The sequence below is a fragment of the Linepithema humile genome, chromosome 2, assembly GCF_040581485.1.
Source record: "Linepithema humile isolate Giens D197 chromosome 2, Lhum_UNIL_v1.0, whole genome shotgun sequence".
NCBI lineage: Eukaryota > Metazoa > Arthropoda > Insecta > Hymenoptera > Formicidae > Linepithema > Linepithema humile.
Window position 1 is genome coordinate 32831649 of NC_090129.1, and position 25369 is coordinate 32857017.

Below are 25369 nucleotides of genomic sequence, written 5' to 3' on the forward strand. Positions count from 1 at the left end.
ATAATATAATATCTCTTTATTCATAATTCGTAATTCTCTTTATAATAACTTTTTACAGTTATTTTATTTATATATTATTTTTTATTTTATAAAACATCATCTATCAAGTACGATGTGGTTTTTTATTTAATATAAAGGGCTCCGTTAAGAGCTGTGCCTATTTTGGTCGACTCTTATCCAAATATAATTCACAATTTTTTTTAATTATTGTGTGTATGTGTTAATGTGAGTTTAAGTGTATATGTGTATGTATGAGCGCAGTGTGTGAGCTCAGGTCCGTGGATTTGCTAATCCCAAATGACTGTGCGGTTCAGTCATCCTTGCGGATAAACGATGTGAATTCTCACGAATGCAATATAGCGATATCTTCCGTGTTCTAGTTGAAGTATAAGCACATGGAATATTGTAGATATCACTTCCAACAGCTGGTAATTTTACATTCGTTTTATGAGAGATATAATACGAACTTGTTTCAGCGTTACCGATTAAGAAAACGTTTCGATTTGCCAAGCGCTGACTATCGATTATTGATTATCGATGCGCTTTCTATTACAAATAAACAAAGTCTAATTGTAGAAGAGCAAATTGAATGACAAGATCGCTTATCTTTTTTACTACTTGTTGATCGATTCAGAACCGATTTCCCCGACTGAATTACCCTTAATTGTATTCTTATTATTGTAGATTATTGTTCGCGGTCGATTAAATGACATTTTATAGTTACGAAAGTTAATCGAAGTCACAGAAATCGGATTTTAGAGTAATATTTGTTGCTGTGAATGTTCAGCGATTATTTTCAATGCCTATTGTTAAAATAAAATTTACAACTAATTACAAATTAATATATGTAATTAATATATAAACCATCTCATAATTTCGATTTTAATTTGATTGATTTTATGACGAATGTAGAGTTAATTTTCTTTCGGAGAAAATGTCGAGTTTCCAAATAAAATTTTAGAAACAAATACATACTTGTGCATAGTTTGTATACAAATTGATATGCAAATTAATATTTATAAACTCGATTTACTTAAGTCACATTTTTCAAGAATTTCCATTTCACAAATTATGTAAATTATTCATCGAAAAATGACTTGTCACTATAAAGTAATTTTTTCGTTATCATTACATGTACACAGGGCCGGTGCGAGTTGAACAAGCGCCCCAGGCAAGTGATAAAATATGGCGCCCTATAGATAAAAACATATTTTTTGTAAGGTATAATTCTAAAGTCGTAAGTTGTAACTTATATATATTTATAGTAATTATTACAATATAATTAATATCATTATTTAACATTATTAATTTGGATAAACTTCCGAAAAGCTATCACTTTCAATTTGGCTAATTTTCAACCTAAATATTTATTTTATCTAGTAAATAATATTCCTAAATGGATTTTTGGCGCAAATTGGAATACAGATATATTTGAATGGAAACAAGAGCGAATTGTGTATTTAAGCAATGCATATTTTTAAAATTCAGGTCTGGGAAAGATCTTTTTTTCTTAGGAAAATTAAGGCGTTTTCAGCGCCCCCCCCTTGGAGTTGGCGCCCCAGGCAATCGCCTGGTCAAACTGGTGCTTGCACCGGCCCTGCATGTACATCACAAATAGCATTATCTAACCAAAAGTACTTTCCTCGAAATATTAAAAATGTTTTAAGATAACTGTATTGATGTAATAATTCATGTTGGAAAACATAAACGGTAATAAATAACACAATGCAGACAACCGGTTCTTTCTTCGCTACTTGATAGCGATTTGTTTACCGCGAAAATAGGGTGCAGAAATGCGTTCGCAAATAATATCATTTGACTCGAAATGCTTTTGTTTTCCTTGAAACATTAAAAATTTTTAAATTTATCTCGATTTTGCAAATTGCACAGTTCTACAAAAAATAACCTTTTATGAACATCTTTTTTATAACTTTAATCTTTAATTTCTCAAAATTTTGACGTGATAGAGCGTTTTTAAAACCAATATTGTATTCAGCATTAAAAAAATTATAAGAAATACCTCGCACTTTTGGTTCTATTGAGTTATGTCTTATCTGTACGATTTACCTTGGTTTACGTGTACACTTGATGATGTAGTCAGGTATATTCCCGAGATTTTATTATTATCAATCAAACAGGTGTGTAATAAATCTATTTTTACGATATTTCTTCATATTATTTTCTATGATTCAGAAAGCTTCTATTTAAAAAAATGGAAAAAATATTATTTTAAGAGAATGACAACAATGATGTAGTCCCACACAGTATGCATATCCAGAGGATGTTCGGGGGACATCCCGAAGATTTCGTATCTCTCAAAGATATCTTTGTCTTCTAGACATCTTTTGGATATGTGTGCTGGGTGGGACGTTAATATTCAACTTTAATATATCAAATACTTCCGCTTTAATTAATCACTGCAATTGCACAAATTTAACGCAATGTGTATAAACCGAGTATCTAACCGAAAGTGCTTTCCTCGAAACATTAAAAATAAGATAACCATATTGATATAACCTAACCTAACTCATGTTGAAAAACATAAACGAAAGTAAACACAAAATAAGCACTTCGAGTCAAATGATCACATTTCTGCACCCTATTTTTGCGGTAAACGAATCACTATCAAAGCAAAGAATAAACCGGTTGTCTGCATTGTGTTATTTATTATCGTTTATGTTTTCCAACATGAGTTATTACATCAATACAGTTATCTTAAAACATTTTTAATATTTCGAGGAAAGCACTTTCAGTTAAATAATGCTATTTGTGATGTATTGTACATGTAATGATAACGGAAAAATTACTTCTTTCTTTGTATAATGAATAAATGCACTTTGAAAAGAACACAATGCAACCGGTTCTTTCTTTGCTACTTGACAGCGATTTGTTTACCGCAAAAATAGGGTGCAGAAATGCGTCCGCAAATAATATCATTTGACTCGAAGTGCTTTTGCTTTCCTTGAAATATTAAAAATTTTTAAGTTTATCTCGATTTCGCAATATCCGACATCCGACAAATGTAAAAATTATAATTAATCCGCACTTAATTTTTTATGTTCAGGCCGAGATATAGTTAATCACTGTAAATTTCGATGATATTCATAAGTATTTGTAACTCTGTTTAAAAATGATTGTAGAGCATAGAATTCTGCTAGAACTAACGAAAACTGTCGCTAGAACTGCGGTAAAGGTTCAGCACAACACTTTTTCTCCAAGTGTCGTGTTGTGTTTAATACCATATAAAGACACGGTACATTTTATCGAGATAACTTCAATATCGATATGTATGCGAGAAAAATAGGATTAACGTAATCTTTTTTTTTATACGACGAATGACTAATATTTATTCCCGTTCGTTTTTTTTTATATGACGAATGACTAATATTTAGTATTCATTTATCTGATTATGTGATTAAAACACTTTAAACGCCATGGGTGTCCAAGATTTTGAAAACAAAACATATTTATCGAGCAATCAAAATTATCGCTTTGTGATAATATAACGATCAAAGTATTGTAGTAAAATAATAAATAGTTCACCGGCAAATTCTTATAATTATTTAAACATATTTTAAAATTATATTATTTAAATACATACATTTTAAATATATTATTTACATTATTCAAATATATTTTTTGATTCTCTAAATTATATTTTTTGTTTTCGAAATTTCGTTTTCTTAGCGAAAGCAACTGAAGTATCCGAAATAGAATATCGTGTTCATTGTATCACAATGTAATAAAAGTTCTTAATTAATCCAAGACAATTTTTTATCGATACATACTCAACAATCTTATCATTTAACAATATTTTGCGTCCAGATATTGATGTCGCAATGCCGTTAACTCGATGTCAAAGAAAGCACAAACTTGATTATCTCTTTCATTCGTGGTCGCGCATTTTCAATTTAACGGAATAAAATAATAATATAATTTCGAAACATATTATTAACCAAAAAAGTATTACATTTTATAATTTCCTCTTACTTACTAAATTATAAAAAACAGTAATAAAATAACTGTGTGTTGTACATTAAATATTATCATAAACGTGTTCCATATTTGTGTTCCTTGTTTTCAGAAAAAAAAGTGACTCGCACTAATTTGTCATTTCGGAAACAAAAAAGAGTGATGAAAGAAGAATGAATTCTTTATTCAAATCGAATCATAAACACTGACTTCTGGTGAGTTGTAACTTTTCTAGTTCTAATTCTATCTGCGTAATAAGCTTTAAAATATACACGTCGGTTTTCTTTACCGACTCTGATTTAATAGCATCCTTCATTTTTATCGCGTGAAGACGGCGCGAGGAAAATAGCTTCGAGGAAAATAGCCCCTGAGGAAAATAATTTCAATTGAACCCGTGGGAAGGAATCGGTAAGAAGTGCAATAAATTAATCATAATTTGACACTTAATTTACTCATATTTTCGAAATAATATGTGTGAGCACACCTACAAGGAATGATTCTTTTTAAGTGACTGATGCATGAATATTATTGGCATATATTGCGTGTTCCGGGTGTGATTACGTCAGATATTCAAATTCCAGATAATTACATTCGAACGGAAGAACGGAAAAACAACTGCGAAGAAAACATAATGAGAGTATCGCAAGAGATGTTAAAAGCTGATTCATTGACGAATAAAAAAAAATAATAATAATAATTTAGTTAAAAATAAAATAAAAAATTAAATATTTAAAAGTAACAATTAAATGATTTATTTCTCGTAAACTTAGAACATTTCTCTTCAAAATCAAAGATTGTTGAATTTATGATAATTTCTTATTTTATTCATTTATACCACCAAACGATCAAACTCAGAAATAAAAAAGTGTTAACGCTGCTTCTTAATTTGCACAAGTAGGTATTTAATTTCATAAGGGTGGATTTCTTTTCATTTCAATTCATCGTTTTCTTTCCGCAAAAAAAAAATACCTGGCGTCAGCGAAAGAAATAAAATGGTGATGTTACAGAATTTTGCAAGGTCATGACGCAGAAAAAAAAACACGGAACAACAATTAAATTAAAAGTAAAGTGTAAAAAAAAAATAAGCAGGAAATAATCCGTATCAATAACTAAACTGAAAACGTGTACAATTCTGGTAAGGTCATAATAATAGCCGCGATAACGTGTTATTTTTAGAGATCCGTTATCTTTCAATATTTTGCGACGGTAAAAACTATACAAATCACAATGTAGAAGAATATTCCAAACAAGCTTTGGTTCAGACTTAATCTTCTAGTTCAATTTAATTGTCATGTATTAAACGTTTATCAATTATAGCATATATTATTTATATCAATAATGACGTAAGTCACAAATAAAATGCATTAAATCTACTTCGACCTTTAAAAGTAAATGAAATTGGCAAAATAATCTTATTTCATTTATCATGTTACATAATACGTAACACGATTAATAAGCGTGTATACTTAAACGCCACTTCTCATTACACAATCTTCGGTGTCTACGACCCTGTAACAAGAATCCCTTAGTCAGGGTCTCGAGAGAAACCCTTCTATCTGCAAAAGGCAGCTGCCCACATTCTTTCCTGTTGTAATTCGTAGAATCTGTAATATGCAGAACGCACAAGGAAAGATAATCACACGCGAGATATACAAGGCGCCATATAGCGCATTCCGACCGATTATTCGATCGTCGTTAACTGCACGCCGGACTTGGATGTTTCTCTTCCCCTTCTCCTGTTCTTTCTCTTTCTCTTCCATTGTCACATTTACACGCATAAGCGGGATGAATTCATGGGGTCCATCACCGTTTTTCCCCACTCAAGGGATTCCCGACGTCAGACAGGTACAGAACCACATACTTGCTCCGCCACCTCTTCTAATGCAACTGCTGCTCCATTCTTCGCTCACGCATTCTACATGGTTCTCGGTTCCTGTAGTGTGATCCCTTCTGCCGTGGTAACTCTTTTAAAGTCGCCGACACGTCCTCGGCGTCGTTATTCCGCGCTGGGCATCGTTCGTTGCTACTCCGCTCCGTCAATCCGTTGAACCTTTTGTCAAAAGATTTTTGTGAAAAGATTTTTGTGAAAAGAAGAACAAAGGGAAATACGCCGTGTCGTATTTATTGACGATTCTTCTTCGATTTGTAAGCGAGGTGTTACGCGAGTGTGTTCTCGAAGAATTTTAACTTATGTTCGCGCTTGAACAAGACCGCCATTCATTGTTGTCTAACTCGTGCCTCTAACAGATTACTTGACACAACTGATACTTGTTCGTTTAATCAATTACTTTGATTAATAACGACGCTCGCTCTTCGTTGATGCGACTACATTTTGTATAAAACTATGTTTTGTGATAAGTGCTGAGTTTCGGTCAAAAATATTTCGACTAACTTGAGATATTTGTCACACAGCAACGTCATTTATCTCGTTCTTGTGAAGAAAAATCTTCGTGACTCAAGGTAAGAAAAATGTCCACTAAGTAGCGCGTTTGAACATAAAATTTTATTTATCTAGCAATTAAATAAAAAATATATAATTAAACGATTAGCTAAATTAGAATTAATCGAAATTTGTTTAGAAATTGTGTACTAATTAATTCAAAAGTTAATTTCTCAAATTTTTTTTATTCCTCTTTCTTTATTGTGTGTGTGCTCAACTATTCATTTCGATAAATAAAATTCTTCCTGAAATCAATTTTAAATTTAAATAATTAAAAATAAATTCTTAATTTAGAAGTGAATTCCTTAGATTCCAGGTTGAGTAACTTTTAATGTGAGAAAACATGAATACGAGAAAAGGCTCTGATGTCTTTATTACTGTAATTAACATGTTTTTAATATGTTTACTAGAGTAATACTATATTAATGATTAATCAATATTGCGAATAAATGAGGCTTCACGCGGTCCACGAATCATGCTGACGCTGTGTCTGTGCGTAGTATATACTAGACAAAACCGACACGCGTCTCGTATCGCATATTAAGTATTTAACATGCGCGTGCTACTTACGAGACTACTTATGGGACGAGTCATACGAACTTATTACAGTTCCCCGTGCACGAGAGGGAATTCCCCGCTCTCCTGGATTTTCCCGGTTGGTGAAATGCAAATGAAACTTCACGTATTTTCGCACGGTGAAAGAAGACACCGAGCGTTCTTTAAAAATGACAAAAATGCGAGTTTACAAGTTTCGATACAAGATATTTAGTATAAACAATTATATTTTTGTCTGTCATTAATAATACCAAAAATACTGAAAGTAGATACCAAAAATAGATACTAGGAGATTTACAACTATGAACAACGTATAATTTCAGTATAGTGACAGTTAATAAATGCAGTTTTCAAAAGAATTTTCTCTCTCGCGGAAACGTTCTTCCGGTAAAATGTTAATGAAAAGGTACAATGCCTTCGCATTTAAATTCATATTATGGCTGGCCGCCGCATCAGCATTTACAAATTGTCATATGTTTATCACATGTATGCGTGGTATTTCCAACAATTACAATTTAACATGACAAATTATGCATGCGTCAAGGCCGATGAAAAGTAACGGCAAGTTCAATTATTGAGAACCGATTATTGATCATTTGTAATACACACATTATAATATTGTTTAATATTATAATAAAATTAATCTTGTAACAATTAATGCAGAATATTAATAATAATGTATAATAGAATATTAATAATAATAATTAAAAAGGCTGTTCCAAAAATAGCAAGATCATTCGATCGAATCTAACAATAAGTCACGTGGGAAATTGTTATAAATCTTCTTTTCAAAATTCTTAATAAATTTCCTAATTCGTTATCTTAATTTTATAATATCAAATAACTTTATCACATTTATTCGAAGAATCTAATTAGAGATCGTGACGCACAATTTAGTTACAATTATCAATAAAACATCGATCGTAAACACACGTTTGTCACAATTAAGTGCCGATAACGTTGTGTAATCAAGAAACGTATTTACATATGAAGAGAGAGAGAGAGAGAGAAAGAGAGGGAGAAATAGAGGGAGAGGGACTCATGATTGCACAATTGTAAAAATATCCAGATGACAGTATCAACTGTTTAAATGTAGATTAACGGTTAATGTGTATGGCAAAGAAAAGAAAAAAATTCACGTCAAACACGGTGTTGGAACGATTCTGAAAATCCAATGGAAATGTACCCACGCACGAAGATCAAGCTAAATTACAATAATACGCCAATAAATATAAGGAAAAAATTATTTTTCACAATTGCACTTCCAAGAATCAAACAACGATAGATTTTCTTCTCATTATCATTTGAATCATCGGGAATTCGGAATTGAGAAATGCACTATGAATGGAAATATAACTAACGGGATTCTTCCATGTAGTACGTAGCCGATCGCAAGTGATCAATTACGAAGATCCTCCGAGTTGAACCTTGAACGAATACAGAAATTATTCTCTCTCCGCCGTCCTTTGTCCCGACGACTTTTCTTTTTTTTATCTGTCAGAGGGTCATGCTGCGCTTTCACTGCACTCGGTTTTTTCTCACCGATGCCCAGTATCGTATATTTTAAAAACCGACACTTCTTGCGGCATTCTCTTTTGCTTACATCGATTGCTACACGAAGCGGCGTTAAAACGAACGAGCAACCGTTAAATCGAGCAACTAAATCAACGCAAGGTGGAAAGATCAACACAGCATAAAGTGGAGAATATTGCGATTCCCACGATTCACAAGCTTATGTAATATTTTTTTTTGTTCTTTTTTTTCGGAACAAATATCAATCGATAAATTAGTTCTCGGCGCCTTTTATTAGTATCGCGTAATCGTCGAAATTGTAAAAAGATATACTAAAAAAATTAAAGCAAATTAATAAAAAAAAGTATATATATATATTTGTTGAGATAAATTAATAAATAAACTGTAAAGTAAATAAATAATTAATAAATTAAGGTAAAAAAAGACGAATGCTCAATGCCAAACGTTTTAAAAGCGCAGCATTTTTTAAATACATCCTGGATATGCGAGATGGAACATTTTTACCTGCGCAATATATTTTTTTTGTTATTAAATTATTATGGATTTAAATTGATAAAAAGTCGGAAATACTCAGATTTCTCCAGTTACACTTTAAAATATAAGAATCTAAATTTTAAAATAATAACAGCAGATTTTAGTGTCAAATTGTAACATATTAAATTGCAATTTGCGATTTGGGGCGTATGCGGGGCGTGTACTGAAATATTCGTGATTCATAATTGTGTCAATAGCGCGATATCTGCAAGACTTTCACATACGTAAAAGATTAAATATAATACGTAAAAGATTAAAATATAAATAGCAACTCGAGTAGCAAAAAATAAGTCTATCGATAAAAATGCACTTTGGCGCTGTTTTCAATTATCTTTTATTGTAACGCATAAACATCTTCTAATAAAGCTGAAAATGCGTTCTTTTCTATGTTCTCCTCTTTTTTCATCTATTGTATTACGTCAAGTTACGTCAGGCATTTGATTTTCAAAAGATACCACCGCCGTCCTTCGCGATTCTTCTTCTTTTACTCCGATACGATCATTATCGTTTCTCACATAGAGGTCCATCTCGCGACACGTGCATTCGATGTGTATATGTACACCCGCGGATGCGTATGTATGCGTATGTAGAAATGTCTATAAGTCATTAGCGCAGCGCGGCGGAATTGTCTTCATACACGCGTAAGCGTGTGTTATCGCTCTCGCGCCGACGCGACAATTGCAACATGAAGATCTCGACGATATCGAATGATACACTGCGTATATAAACGCCGGATAGTAAAGACTGTGTAAATTAGTAAGTGCGTCGACTTCTGTGATTATATACGGTGTCGTGAACGTACGCTCCTACATTATTTGACGACAAATCCCTTCACAGTGACAGCATTGACAGAGAATACTAAAAAAGGTACGATAATCGTGCAGGTAATTATGAAAGTGGGCTCCAGTCATTTTTTTTATTTTAAGATATTTCGACTGTTACGTCCACATGCATTAAAAAATATTTTTTTATTATATAGCAAAATATTTTTATAATGTAAATTTTTTCCGTGATTATAAAATTTTACGAGTAGCTAAATGATAAATTCAAATTTTCAAGGTTTTTTATTTTTCCACTTTTATAATAATTGGCACAATTGCAGTTATCGGTTTATCGAACGCGCGATTCATTGATTGTTTAATTTTTTATTACTGACACAATTTTTCTGTCATGATTTCTAATTTAGTAAGTTTAGAAAAAAATATAAATATGAAATAATGCTTGTTATTTTTAAAAAGGACTTTTTTATATAATAAATATAAAATAATATAATAAATACTTTATGTATTTATTTTTCTAAGTAATTAATCTAAATGTAAATAAATTAATTATAATGCATAATTATAACTATGTATTTCCACCAAATTAACTTGCATTCGGCTTAATATTCTGTATATTATAAAAAAGTTATAATAATTTTTGTAAATTATATTAATATATTTAGTAATTTTTTCATATAATAAGGTTTCATATAATGAGATAATAATTATTTGATAACCGATTTTATTATCAAGTTTCATATCGACGTGTTGATTACTTTTTCGACACCGGATGATTTTGAAACAGCTTTTTTACTCCGCTTGCACGCCGCCGTTGGTGCAATCTAATTTTCTGATAATTAAGATCACGTTTCACATCAAACAAATTTTCTACGTTTTGAACATATCGCTAAATATTTATAATTAATTAGTTTTAATCGTAAATTATGTAATTTATTTAGAATAAATTAGACGATAAAAATAGAGTTGTTACACATAAAATTTCAAGTAGCCCGATAGTAAAATTATCATATTATTTGTCAGACTTGTCGATTACGAGATAATATCTCACTTACAAGATAATATCTCGCTTTGGAGATATAAGATATCGATGACATCAACAAACAACGTTACTATAATTTTACGTAACTATAACTTTTCAGAAATTACTTATAGTGATCTAAATTAATATTTAAAATTAATTTTTTAAATAACATATTTTTAAATGTATTATGTTACTTTTATGAGCAAAAGATCGACGCAAAATGCTAGTTAAAAAACATAAATACGATACTTTCTACTCGATATGATCTACTGATCTAAATCTAAACAGTTTACCTCACTACGTCGTGAGCTCCAAATTGACTTTCGATCAACAAGAGGATTTGATCGATGAAGTGAAATACAACCTTGAAGTAATTTTGTTTTTTTATTATGTAATACTTATATGTATTACAGACTGTTATACGTATTATGCAAGGTGAGTGTTTTATCGTGAAATTCAGGAAATACGGATTTGCCATTATCATCAAGATTACACAGAAACTTAGCTATCGACGCTCAGTTAGCAGGATTATGAGATTACTTTAATTATTCATGATAACTGTAATAATAATTAACGTGTAAAATGATATAATCCTTTAAGAATGATACAATATAATAATGTGAATTTTTACGACAAATAATGTAAACGCTGTGAATTGTATAATGATTGTACACGAAACGTTATCGTATGTATAATTGCTCGATCTTTTGTAGCATAATTCTTTTCGTTACATATAAAACACTCGTCGCATAAGGCTCGATCGTAATCTATTTCTTCGAATATAATTATTAATGGTCTTTTACGGCTATTATCGTTAATAGTAGTATCGTAGTAGTAGTATAGTATTATCATAATAGATATAGATAATCACAATCAATCAATATCGGAAAATTTTCAATCCTTTTATCTTTCAATCACTTTTCATCAATCTAAAACTTTCGATAAATGGATTAAAGAGACTGCGAAAGCTTGGACACGTGAAAATTCATAGATATGCGAGAGTATAATGTTTCCTTTAGTAATGTTAGACTGATACAAAACTCCTGTGCGGTAACAAAATATTCTAAGGCCGTAAAAAGAGATAAAATATATGTTTGAAAAGCACGAGTCGACGTTTCGCTGCCGAGTGTAATAAATATTCATAGAAGTTGTGTTCAGATAAAATTATCAGAGATTAGGCACGTATTTTTGCTAACAAATTTCGAAGAGATCAAGCTACATGTAACTTAGATCGGTAATGAAATTTCAAAACGGCAGAGTGGATAATCAATCGATTAATTAACATCGTTAAATAATTAACTTCTGTTGCTAATTTACATGCACTTTTCAATTATGGTTTCATGCGCTGTTGTTTTACTAGAAATTTCTATTATTTTCAATTTTAAAAGTGGAAACTAATCCTATTATATGGACAAGATAAAAGCTGTTTACGCATAAACATGACGTAGGTATATATGAGCTAACGTCAAATTAACAGCGCGAAATTAATTTTTAATACACTGATCAATTTGAACTTCATACATTGACGAATATTGTTGATTCTTTATTTCTGGAATCAACGTAGATAATAATCTCAATTTCTAATTTGAGATTCTTTTAATTATCCACAAATTATTCAAAAAATAAGAGAAACAAATATTCATGCTTGAGAAAAATTGTATTATTTCTAAATAATAATAGAATTCTTTTCTTATTTCCAAATTCTTCGCAATTATATGTAATGAAATTATTGCAATGAAAAAGAATTGGCATATTAGGCATTATATTAACAAATTTATCGTATGCATCACAGATGCTGAAAATGCTGATGAATGAGACGTCGCTTCATCATCATGAAGAAACTCACTCCCCATCTGAGGATACATCGCAAGAAATACTAACTGCCAAAGCCGTCACCATGGTGGTATTGTGCATCGTTAGCATATGCATGGGGACGATACCGATGTTCTTGGCCAAGTGGTTCAAATGGGACATGACCGGACAAGTAAACCCCAGGTAAAAATATCGTCTTAATCATTTACCAAGCCGGATAGCAAATCGTGAAGAAGCTTTTATGACCGACGAAGAACAATATGCTTTCTCAATTTTTGACAATTGAACAATATTATCGAAACGCTTCTTATTTTATCGACTTATTTCGAAAAGTACAATGTACGAGAAAATTAATAAAATCGAACAACAATTTAAAGTGTTTGCTACAGTACTTGACAGATTACGTAATCCCTAAGATATAATATAGTTTGTTTTGTATTTCATATTATCTTCGGATCTCTCGTCTTAGGATCCCCAACGATACGATTGAACCAACAAGATACACTCAAAAAAATAATCTTGCAATAATAGCTAAAATTTTCTAGGTGTAAAAAATTAACTAAAACAGATAAATGATTAGCAACTGTTGTGATATTGCATATGTAATTACTTAATCAGTTTAGATGACAGAAACAGAATATATATCTGTATTGTTTGTGAACTTTAAAAAGAAAGTTTCTCTAAAGCGCCTATCTATATAAGATCAATCACGTGTTCGATTATGCAATGAATAACATTTAGCAATGGTACCTAAATTTTTCAGATGCTATTGCTAGAACATTACTGCTATAAATTCTATATGTGACAAACAATGTTTTCACAGATACGAAAAATAGCGATACATTCTTGTTGCAATATCTAGAAATCTAATTACATCAGCGAAATATTTTTTTGAGTGTAAATAATAAATTAATTACTTTATCGTGTATACAGATCGACGAAAATAGTAAGCCTTTTACTCGGCTTTGGCGGGGGAGTTCTCTTCAGCACAACGTTCCTTCATTTAATGCCGGAAGTCGCGGAAGGTGTAGAACATCTCGTCGATAAATACAAAATGGGACAGCTTAACTTCTCGTTGGCAAACGCGCTTGCCTGCACCGGGTAAGTAAATTCTGTGACGTCATTATGTACAGATTGAATATGAAAGAAAATTGTGCGTCACGAAAATAGTGGGGATATTTTTTGATAAGCAAGATCTTCTTGCAATAAAAAATATTCTAATATTACTTATCAAATTTGAATCGTCAATTTATATATTATCACGATTTTATGATTAAGTAACTTGCAGTAATTTGCACATTTATTTTTATGCGAATGCATTTAGCTGTGTTAATCTTTTTTCTTCAATAAAATACACGAGATTATATTGAATATATTAGATTTGCAAAATAGATCGAAATACTGTAGAATAAATAAATTTATTTCTGCGAACCTACCGCAGGTTCTTTATCATGTATCTGGTGGAGGAATCCGTGCACACGTATCTAAGAAAACGGCAAGCGAAACGTGAAGATGTCACTAACGAGAAAGACGTGAATCGCAGCACGAATGAATTGGTGGAGTACGGTCAAACGATACCATCGTACGCCACGAACGGTCACTCACATACGTAAGCCTTGTTTGTGCTCAACTTTGTCGCAAAAACATCGCGCTTATCATTGGGCGTCACGCAATGATACTTTGTCGCGAAGTTTTGAGCGACGTGAAACTCGTTTTCTCTTAATTTATAGGGGCCACAGCCATTTACCGGTGATAATGGATGCTGACGACGACTTTGTGATATCTTCGCTGCGCGGATTATTAATAGTGCTCGGTTTATCTGTGCATGAATTATTCGAAGGACTGGCGATCGGTTTAGAAAGCTCCGCCGGTCATGTATGGTAATGTCCGGTGAAAAATATTTCCAAAAAAAATACCTGCATTTGAATGTTAATTTTTAATTGGTATCATTTTGAAATTAGATCGAAGATGAGGTCCCGGAGCCTTAAATAGTAGCATGAGCATTTTTCAACGATTAGACAATTTTAATGTAATAAAGCAAAAACATGTGAAACATTGATAATAGAGTTTGAAAATTTTAAATACATAAAATATTAAAAAATTATAGTAAAAATATGAAAAAAATCTTACAAATTTCATATTACCAATTAAAAATTAAATCAAGTGTTTCGAGCAAAATATATATAATTATTATAATTAAATTCGTTCGCAGGTATATGTTCCTCGCTGTGGCATCCCACAAATTTGTCATAGCCTTCTGTATTGGCGTAGAACTGATCGCTTCGAGAACCAGGCGGTATCTATCTGTAATTTACGTATGCACGTTCGCTGTAGTATCGCCTTTGGGAATTGGAATCGGCATGGCTCTGGTCGGCGGGGGAAGTGCTTCCGCAAGTGGACCCACGGCAGTAGTATTGCAGGCAAGTTTATCAATTAAATCGGGAAAGATATAGCATTTCGCCAAAATAAGAAAGAATTTTGATAAAATAATTAATAATTATTATCAATAATATGGGCGTTAAAAAAATTTTAATTCTTAAAATGTCGAAATTTCACGCAAAAAAAATTGCGATAGATAAAAAGAAATTATCACTTTCTCGTCATCTTGCAGGGATTAGCATCAGGTACTCTACTCTACGTGGTGTTCTTCGAGATTTTGCAGGAACATCGAACCGGATTGAAGCAATACGTCTCGATTCTTATCGGTTTTCTCGTAATGTTCGGCCTGCAATTGCTGAGTAAGTGTGAACAATTTTATTTTACGCTAGACAATCTTATATATTTCTTTAGTGATAATAGTCTTCGTAGAATAAAGAAAATAATATTCAGCGCTGAAAATAAGCGCTCAAATTCTAATACTTTTCCTATAATTAAATTGCATGAATACGTACTACTTAATAAATAAAATTCAGAATTTTTTAACAGATAAGAATATATACTATGTTTCGCTGATACATTCCACTTACTTATCGATTACTTCCCAACTAAAAAAATGCCATTCTATTTCTATTTCTTGTCTCGAACGTATCAGCTGTATAGAAAAATCCTAATATAAAATAGATAAAAATTATAGTTGCCAAGCAAGTGTAATGTTAAGCGATAAAACGCTTAATCATGCTTTTATCGATCTGATCGCTCAATTAATAATTTTACAAGCTCCCAAAATCACAAAATATCTTGAAAACTCGAAAACACATAAATCTTTAAGCAGCCTCGATTATACATTGATGAAACGGGAATGCGCTTATAGACCGAATTTTGTAGTGTGCCAGACGCGATGATATTTCGAGCATCATGTGTCCGGGGTCGAAGATCATCGAGACGGTCGGCACTTATCGATTGTCAACGAACAATTAATCGCTGGTCAACAGTCACTTATCTCGCACACACATAATGCGTGCGTTTTCAATCCGCAGAGAGTGAGAGAGAGAAAAAATTGAGCGCGTCGAGGCTAACGTTCAAAATGACGAGTACATCGCGAACCACTCGTGGAGGCGGCGGGAGGGCGACGGAAAAAAAAGAGAATGTGGCACAAAACGCAAAGGACATCCTGCCGATGATTCACGCGACACGATTCCCGTAATGTTGATTTTGTCGCACGTTAAAAAAAATCTCTCTCGTCGCCGGACAATTAAAATCCGCGGCGATCGGAAAATAACGATAAGAAAAACGCATCGCTACTGTCTATTTGTGAGTCAATCGAAGTTTTTTTATCTTCCGAGCGTGACTTGAAGGCGCGGATATCCTTCATGCTCGCTCGCATGGCTTATCATTAGCGATCGTTTTGAGAAGAGGAAGGGAAAAAAATGGGAACTATCGTGAAAGTGAATGGCGCGGCGTGGATTATCGAGAGATTTTGTTATCGGTGTAATTAGCGACGGGAGAGCACACTCGGGCGCGAGAAGATTAGATCCACGGTTTCTTCGTAACTCGGACGTGATCCCATTCGCGATCACGTTCAATGGAGCGTCCGAAACACACGCCGTGCATCCTTTCGTTGTTCGTGCCGAGAGGGTGAAAGTATCCGTAGAGCCGACAAATAATAATCACCAAGAGGCGTGATCGCCTCGGCGGCCCAGATTGCAAAATTTCATATGAAAGCGACGAGTGCAGCCTGCAGAAGGCCGCCTTTTACATTTTCTCATCCGTGTCCTAATGACGTGGAAACGAAATGAATCGGGATTAGTCGAGTGAGAAATTCTGCACAATTGCAATCGGAATGAAATTCTCGCGGAAGATCAGGAAGTCGGTATATGAACATTTTTCAACCCGCCTTCCGTTCCTTGAAACTTGCTTTCCTGTTATTCTCGTCGTCACCGGCAGCACTTAAGGATTTATTTCTCCCGTATAGTCCGTATGTGGTTCGTGATGCAAATTATTCTCATGTTATTCATGACATTGTGGGCGGCAAACGTGGAAGAGCCCGCGTCTGCACGCGTGCCCCCGCACACACACAGAGTGTCGATCTCTCGATGACTCGTCTCATTCACGCGTACACGTGTGTACACGCGCCTACGCACAAACGCGTCCGCCGTTCTGAAGGGGGGAAAAACGTTACGCGTTGCTCTTCGTCGGGGTACGGGCAGCGATGTAACCGACGTTTAAAGTGCCCCACTTTGCGGAGGGTGGAAGAGTAGGCTCTAAGAGACAACTTGAAGGATTATTCCCTCTATTAAGGCTATATTTAGGGCCCGAGAGAAATGTTGTCGAGGAATTCAAATCTCCGACAAAGACTTACATGGACGATGTCAACTTTTAACTCGGGACTACTTAACTAAACTAAATTGAACTGAAACTAAACTAAATTGATATTATAAAATATTATTAAAGGAAGTAAAGCATTAATAGAAGATCGTGCTCGAGATGAAATACAGCCGCAGAGACGCGCGAATGTCAAATTCAGCATTTATTTCTTCTCTGCTCCATTTTTCTCCATCATCCTCGCCTTTATTCTTCCTTTCATTTCAGCTTCTTTTTATTTACTTTCTCTCCCTTGTCTCTCCTTCGTTCTTGCAGCATGCAAGAAGAAATTCTTTTTTATTCCTCCCTTTTATTTTACTTCCGCTCGTTCTTCTGTTGTTTTCTTTCTCTTCGACCTTGCGTGCGCTCGAACATGACGGGGAAGGCCTTCTCCGTGCCGTTCCTCGGGGAGATCCGCGGGGACCGTCGGTTTTACGCCACTGTGAGCAAGGGACGATCAGTTGCTAGTGCAGGTGCTAGAGAGAGAGTATACGTGTCAGCGAGCGATCGCGAGAGAAGGATCGAGCGTTAGTGGCCGCGCGGGAGTGGGCAGGAAACGGCTCGGCTCGGACTATGTAAGACGACGAGGCGGCGGCCGTGGGGTCCGAGATCGTGCCGAGTTCCCGTCGCGACCGGAGCGTAGTGCCGGATCGGTCGTCGCGACGCGTGGAGCTTTCCGTTTGCAGTCCCGAGTGCAGGCAATCATTTTGTCGCGCGGTGAAGTTTGATTTTTGTACGTTTAGCTTCACCGCGTCAGCGCTCGATCGATTCATCGCGAATTGGAGAAACGGAAACGCCACGCGGTTTCTGTTGAATAGATCTCGGTGTGATTATGAGTTTCGTCACCGTCGACGAGAACGCGAGGAAGAGAGAAGTGGTGAAGTGGTGACGAAACATAAATAACACATCGGCGTAAATTTCAATTCGCGACATTTTACACTCGCGCGCGACAGAGATGTGTGACCGCTTCGATACCGGCGCGGCGCGATTGTGAAATCCTGGAGAGAAAGAGAGAGGTAGATTGAAATTCCTCTCTTCGAAGTAGCTCGAAGTGTCTCGCATCGTTATCTCAATATTGTCGAACGTAGCGGCGAAATGGAGGATACAACGACGTCCAGTATCCTTTTGATGTCGAAGATCGGCGCGATGATCGGCCTCGGTTTCGGTTCTTTGGCAATGGGAACGTTACCGTTGATGGTCGGACGTTACAGAATCAAGAAACGACTTCAGAAACGTCGCCGAGCGATCTCTTCCAATCATTCCAGCACCTCCACTTCCACCACGTCGAGTGTCGACGCGACTCCCGCGGCGCATAAGCAAGTACGTCCGAAAAATAGGCAGAAGTCCTCAATGAGACGCTAATTATGTTCATCGATTTGCAGCATCTCCGGAAGGCTCATCTTTGTGCCGATAATAAATCGAATTCGATCCGTTGGAAAAAATTTTCAATCGAGATTGCAACGTCAAATTCCTAACACCAGCGGATAATATGCAGCAAATATTTTTGTATTTTTATACAAATCGTTGCCTCGCTAATGATTGATTCTGCGATTGATAGATTTTGAGTATTAATCGATTCTATTCTATTTGTTACATTGGTTGCTCATTTCCGACCTTAATGTCACGATGTACGCACGATGTAAACACATTTTAAGCGGCACAAAGTCGAGATTAATATTTGACTGATATTTGTCGCGCAAATATTTGTTATTTTCATAATTCGTATATTTGTTGGCAAATCATATATTAATTGTAACACATCCGGAGTAGCTGCTCGGTAGCATATATAGGGTGCTCGGTATCTTATTGCATCTGCGGATTCTAATACGAAATTTGGAATCGATCAATTCTTCAATTCTTAATACAACCAAGATGAAACATAATAAAAGCAAGTTTTGAATAAGTAAAATTGGTTGAAGCTTCTCGTTAATTTATGCCATTATCATGCATTGATTAATAGAAAAATTTGAAATATATCATAATTACAGTGCGTTTCTACTTGTTGAGAATTTGACTAATCATTCTAAAGAAATCCGATTAAGTAATTAAAAAGTATTTTGAAAATTTCTAAATTATGTATAGTTTGAAAAGAATCATTTTCAAACAGATAATATTATACTCTTCATCAGAATATTTTGAGATTTAAAATATTGATAATTTACACAGATTAATTGTTACATAAATAACACGTTATTCTTACGTAATTATTAAAAATTCTAATTTGAAGTTTAACTGCTGAGATAATTGATGCGATATATATTCCATCATCTTTCAATAGAGAAAAATCAAGATAAAAAAATCTATAGAAGCTTTTGTATGGCCGAGCTCCCTATTCTATGCCTCCCTAGCGAATGCAAATCCCAAAACGATTGTGAAAACATCGCGGCCTTATCTTCTCAGAGTCTGTTAACATCTCTACTGCTCTGCTTCGGCGGCGGCGTGTTGCTGTTCACAACATTTTTACATCTGGCGCCAGAAGTGCGCGAGAGTGTCGAACGACATCAGTCCAACGGCCAACTGCCCACCCTGGGCAGCCTCGGGCTGGCCGAGCTGCTTTTCTGCGGCGGTTTCTTTCTCGTTTACCTGGTCGAGGAGACGGTTCACGCCGCACTTACCGGCAAACCCGAATCGTCGGAAGCGCTGCTCTATCGGACCGTGTCGGTACGTCGATGTAACAACAATAACAACAATCAGACGAGCGGCCCGTCCGGCACTACGTCGGTGGCATCGAGCGGCTCGATCACCACCGTGTCCACGAAGACTCAATCCACGTGGAAGCATATCGATGACGAGGACCGGCCCGTCGACTTGGAGCGACCGAGAATTCAGGATCACGCTCTCCACAATCAAGTGAGCAAGGACGACAAGGTGCTGCCGGCTGTATTCATTCTATCGTCCGTCGCGTTGCCGAGCGAAGGACGTCAAGCCGCCGAGAAGCCTCCCGAAACGGAATTCACGATGCCGGAACTGAACTACCCGCAGATCAAGCATCACCATCATCATCACGATCATCAGCACGGCGCGATGGCGCAGAACACTTCCGTGCAAGGACTGCTGACCGTGTTGGCGTTGTCTTTCCACGCGATATTCGAGGGTCTCGCGGTCGGCCTGGAACCGTCCATCAGCTCGGTCGTCTATCTGGCGGCCGCCATCGCCACGCACAAGCTGGTGATCGCTTTTTGCGTCGGCATGGAGCTCTACGTGGCCGGCGCGTCCACCAAAACCACTCTCGGATATCTATCCATCTTCTCCATGGTCACGCCGATCGGGATTGCCGTCGGCCTCGCGTTGGGCCACTTCAAAAACGATAGCGAGAATCTGGGACCCGCACCTACGATACTTCAAGGCATGGCGGCCGGCACTCTGCTCTACGTGGTGTTCTTCGAGGTGCTAGCGCGCGAGCGAGCGAACGAAAAGAGCGGCCTGTTGCAGCTCGCAGCGATTATCGTCGGCTTTATGCTCATGCTGGGCCTGCAAATCGCCAGTGAGTCGTCGCCTATTTTCTCGAAAACCGACGGAAGATCCTCTCCTCTCTTTCTCCGCTCCCCCCCCCCCTCTCTCTCTCTCTCTCTCTCTCTCTCTGCGCGCATTTTTTCTAGAGCGCATCGGAGCGTGTCGCGTGCGCGATATACCGCGATACCGGATAAACATGTTATCGTCATCGTTACGTATGTCCTTCACGTCCGCTACTGCTACTACGCGTTTTCCTGCATTTTTCGCGCGATGAATGGAATTTCCGCGTGTCAAACGCGGAATCGCACGGCGCATGAATTTATGACCCAGGGTGAAAGCACATCCTGGTTACATTAGAATTCGCTGGAAAGCGTATCTCTTCCTCGATTCTCTCAATTTATATCCGCTTGACGGTTTATTATTCATCTCGCGGATGGTTCAGATATTTTTCAGACGGATTTTCAATTAGCAAGTAATCGAAATCTTCTCTCCTTCTTGAAATTAAAAGCATGAATGGAGTTCGTTGTCTGTTGCGATTTGTCAATCCTGAATATTTAATGCCCTTGCAAATTGACGTACAAATATCTATTCTGAAGTCTGCTTAGAGTTCAATAAAGAGTAAGATTTAATTTTTCTTTGAGATGAATATGAGAAGCATTGTATAGCGTAAAAATCTGAAGCGCAGATTGATACGAAAATTGTGCAGATCACGATACAGAAATCCGTTTGACGTAACCGTTGCGTTTCTTGTTACGTCATTCGCGTCCACAGTTGGTTTATCGAACCACCAAAATAGTCATTGGCAGTGCTAAACTAGTTTCGGCAAAATCGTTTGCCTCCGTGCAAACCTATTACAGGTACGCCCTTGATACGTGTTGGCCCTACGTCTAATTTATCGATTCACCGAGAAATTACAGCTAAAAAGTCAGGGTCAGGACAAATCGGGAAGGGGAGGGGAAGCAATCGTGGCAAAAAATCCTCGCGTGCAACACCAAGTTTGGAGAACTTATGCCGTGAAAACGATAGATCTTATCGAGGCGAGATGTTTTAATAGACGCCTCCAATGGCGCTGATTGCGGAATCTCGGAAAATAAAAGCAAAAAGTTATTTGCACCGATCTTAGAGCGTTTGCTCTTTCTTGAAAATTATGTCTTCTCTTTTATTTTTAGCCAAAAGACTGAAGACATAACACAAACATCAAACACTTTTATAGAAAACATATGTGTGCATATACAATACACAGCCAAAATAAAATATTTCTCGAGACGACAATCGCCAGTTGATAAACAGTTAATGACTCTGACAAAATTGATGTAGATTGCGGATTCCGGCGGAAGCACAAACTTGCGTACTTCGAATCACAAAATGTTTTTGTTTTTCTCTTGCTTCGCTTTTATTTCCAGTTTGTCAGCGCTTCTATTTTTATTACTTAATATATTCCGCCTGCAGTTGATAAAAACACGCAACATTAATCATTCTTGCAGACACGACGCGATCGGAAATAATCAAATCACATTTATGGTTTATCGAACTACCAAAATAGTCATTGGCAGTGCTAAACTAGTTTCAGCAAAATCGTTTACGGAACCTTTAAAAATACTTTTCTAAATTTAAAAGGAACGCGCGATTTCGTTCGTTCGCTTGTCCCATTAATTCTCCGACACTTTTAAGGAAGTTGCCTAATTTAAATGCCACTGCGACGCGATGACGTTCGATCCACTCAGCATCATAGTGTGTGCGAATCGTTTATTCGCACGCACACGCCATATACTACTTGATGACGTATCTTATAACGCCAGACAAGTGTCATTTCACCGAGAAAGTAACGGCAGGTGGGATCGTAATAACGGTTACCTTTGCCGGATACCACTTGTTATGCAATATTAATTGCGTCGTGACCTTCTCACAAGAGCGCGAGAGATCGCAGTCCTATCTCAACTTCAAATTACGTAATGTTGGATGCATTACCCAGTAAAAATATTTAATTTAGTACAAAGTAATGTAATAAAATTAAAACTGATGTTATAATTTTTCGAACTCATCAAATATTATTAAGATAAACTAAAAATAATTATACAAGATGTTCTAAAATTTGTGAATATTCTTTTAACAGACGGATTCTTTAATTTACTTGGAATTGATTATTCCTCAGCAAATGTCAAGGTGTTTATTTTCTCCGAATTATATATTGATTGGAAAAAAAACTTTTTATGAATATTTAAGTTTTTTTAATTAACTTCAACTTTATTTTAATAGAAATTTGCAATGTAAAAATTCATTGAAAAGATATCCTATGACGTTGAACATTGAAAAATTTTTGTTGAGGAAAAGTCAACTCCAAATCGGTCGGAGAAGCTGCTATTGAAAGAACTTGCAGTTTCGGAGCGTCTTGTATATTATTAAAATATAATATTACGTAAAGTGGCGTTACACGAAAGAATTGGACTACTCTATTTTAATATCTGTCAAACGGTCTATTGGAGCATTTACCCTACATAAAACATGAGCTCTCGTATCACTCCTACGTGACTGCGCGAGACGTGAACTTTTACACGACTCGCGTCGGCTGCCATATGATTGGCAAATTGCACACGGAAACAACCCACTTCTTCCAAGACGCGCACGTTTTCATGTGGAGCGACTAATTTGCTGCTCCGAGAAGAACGGACGTCATTGTCAATGCTGATTCGCGCCGCGTGAGACGGGCGGATCGATCTTGTATAAAAGATCAGATTATATCTCAAGGCTTTCTCTCCACCCATGGCAATGACCCGGGGACGCGCAGGTCGATGGACGATCCGACCGACTTTCGACGGCTTTCTCGACCGTTTGACGCATCGTCGTGACGAATCGCGACCGCCGCGTATCTTAAAATCATTCACGGAATAGCGTACGCACACGATAATTATCGGGCTCGAGAGGCGACAGATGAGACAAGTGGAAACGGACGGTGCTTGATCAGACGCATAATTTACTCATCCCATATAATACGCATGCAGTTTTATCGTACAATATAACATTTTCGGACAATCTTAACTTATTGCGTTATTAACGTTGTTATTAATTTGAACAATTGACGGAATTAAAAAAAGATTAGTCATCAAAATCGAGTATTACTGAACAGCTCAGCTTTCTTTTAGACATCTCATTTGATTCGACGGCGATTGTCGTATAAGCGACATCATTCTCGCTGATTAGATACTTTCGATCGATGTCGGTTGAATCTAACGATGTAACATTAAACTCACCTTGATTTACGATGCATTTAAACATGCCAGCTTTTCTCCTTTTCTCAATAACATTTAATAAAAACTAATGCTTTCCTCTCATAAAAATACATTATAAATTTTCATGCTTGCACAGATTTTCGCGAAGTCTAAATATCCAAATCTAAAATTTTCTTCTTTCTGCCATAATGCACTTTACAAAAATCAAAGAATAAATGCATAGCGATGAAGACAAGTGCGATCGTTTTAGTGCCGATATCCGTCAAAGATTTTAATGTATAGTTAAGATTTTATACTTTTTCTTTACAGCTGCCCATTCGCATTCGCACAGCCACGGCCACGAACATTCACACAACTGCACGGAAAACGACCACGATCACGATCACGATCATGACCACGATCATGATCACGACCACGACCATCCCCACGATCATAAACACAACGTCGTTGCGAGCGCGATCGACAGAGTAACCGACAGCATTGCCGAGGCCCTGTCCAACGCTCTGACGTCTTCGACGACGCCATCGCCGACGATACTATCAAAAGCCGTTATCAACGAGACCAGCCCGTCGTTGCATCCTCATCACAGTTAATGATAATCGACCTGGAAATTTTACGAGTTCGAAGCACAAGCTGAATTTTCTAGAGACTCTCAACCTTTCGAAAGCTCGACGATTTCGGAATCACAACAGTGCCTTTATCGAGGAGACTCCACTCTCATTCACTTGAAAAAAGAAGCAAGGATAAAGAAAGAAAAAGCGCCGAACTGATGGATTTTTACGCACATGAATCAAGCAGATTGAACTACAAACGAAGAGAAAATCGTGTTACACCGCGTACGCTATAAAGATGTTTTTTTTTACCGTTACTTCGATCAGAAACTGTACGTTCAAGAAACAACGTTACGGATTTCTGACGATGCTAACTACTGTGTGAAGAGTTTTTCGCTCAAAGCTGCAATCGGCAGATTTTCGCATAGGCATCTTCATATTCGAATTGTGCCGGTTTAACGCAGCACGTTACTATTTTTTTATATATATAATAAGCATAAGTCTAGTTTTATGATTATTTAAGTGCCTTCACGACCTAGATTATTGATACTTCGTATCAAAAGTATTTATTAATAGTATCGAAAAAGCGTCCTTAGCTTTTAAATAAATTTTTCCTTGATATTAATGCAAAAAAAATAGACATCTCATAAGGGCCAGCATCGATAAGAGCCAGTTTTCTAATTATTCGACGAATCCAAACGCATTTATGTGAAGAATTTTAATAAATTGTCGTAAACGATTTTTTTTAA

General features: G+C 36.0%; 1 protein-coding gene across 5 annotated transcripts; it reads left to right on the plus strand.

Annotated features, from left to right (window-relative positions):
- The first annotated feature begins 5750 nt into the window (after window positions 1–5750).
- Window positions 5751–25369, plus strand: LOC105674866 (zinc transporter ZIP1-like). Of its 5 annotated transcripts, none has more exons than XM_067350119.1 (8): window positions 5751–5930; window positions 12630–12832; window positions 13583–13750; window positions 14091–14258; window positions 14380–14529; window positions 14862–15069; window positions 15261–15387; window positions 24379–25369. In XM_067350119.1, the coding sequence occupies exons 1-8, from the start codon at window positions 5766–5768 to the stop codon at window positions 24660–24662; spliced, it is 1473 nt and encodes a 490-aa protein (XP_067206220.1). In that variant the 5' UTR covers window positions 5751–5765; the 3' UTR covers window positions 24663–25369. The 5 variants fall into 5 exon arrangements, with proteins under 5 accessions (XP_067206220.1, XP_012226911.1, XP_012226912.1 ...); XM_012371488.2 differs by lacking the exon at window positions 5751–5930 and adding an exon at window positions 5944–6432; XM_012371489.2 differs by lacking the exon at window positions 5751–5930 and adding an exon at window positions 8853–9901.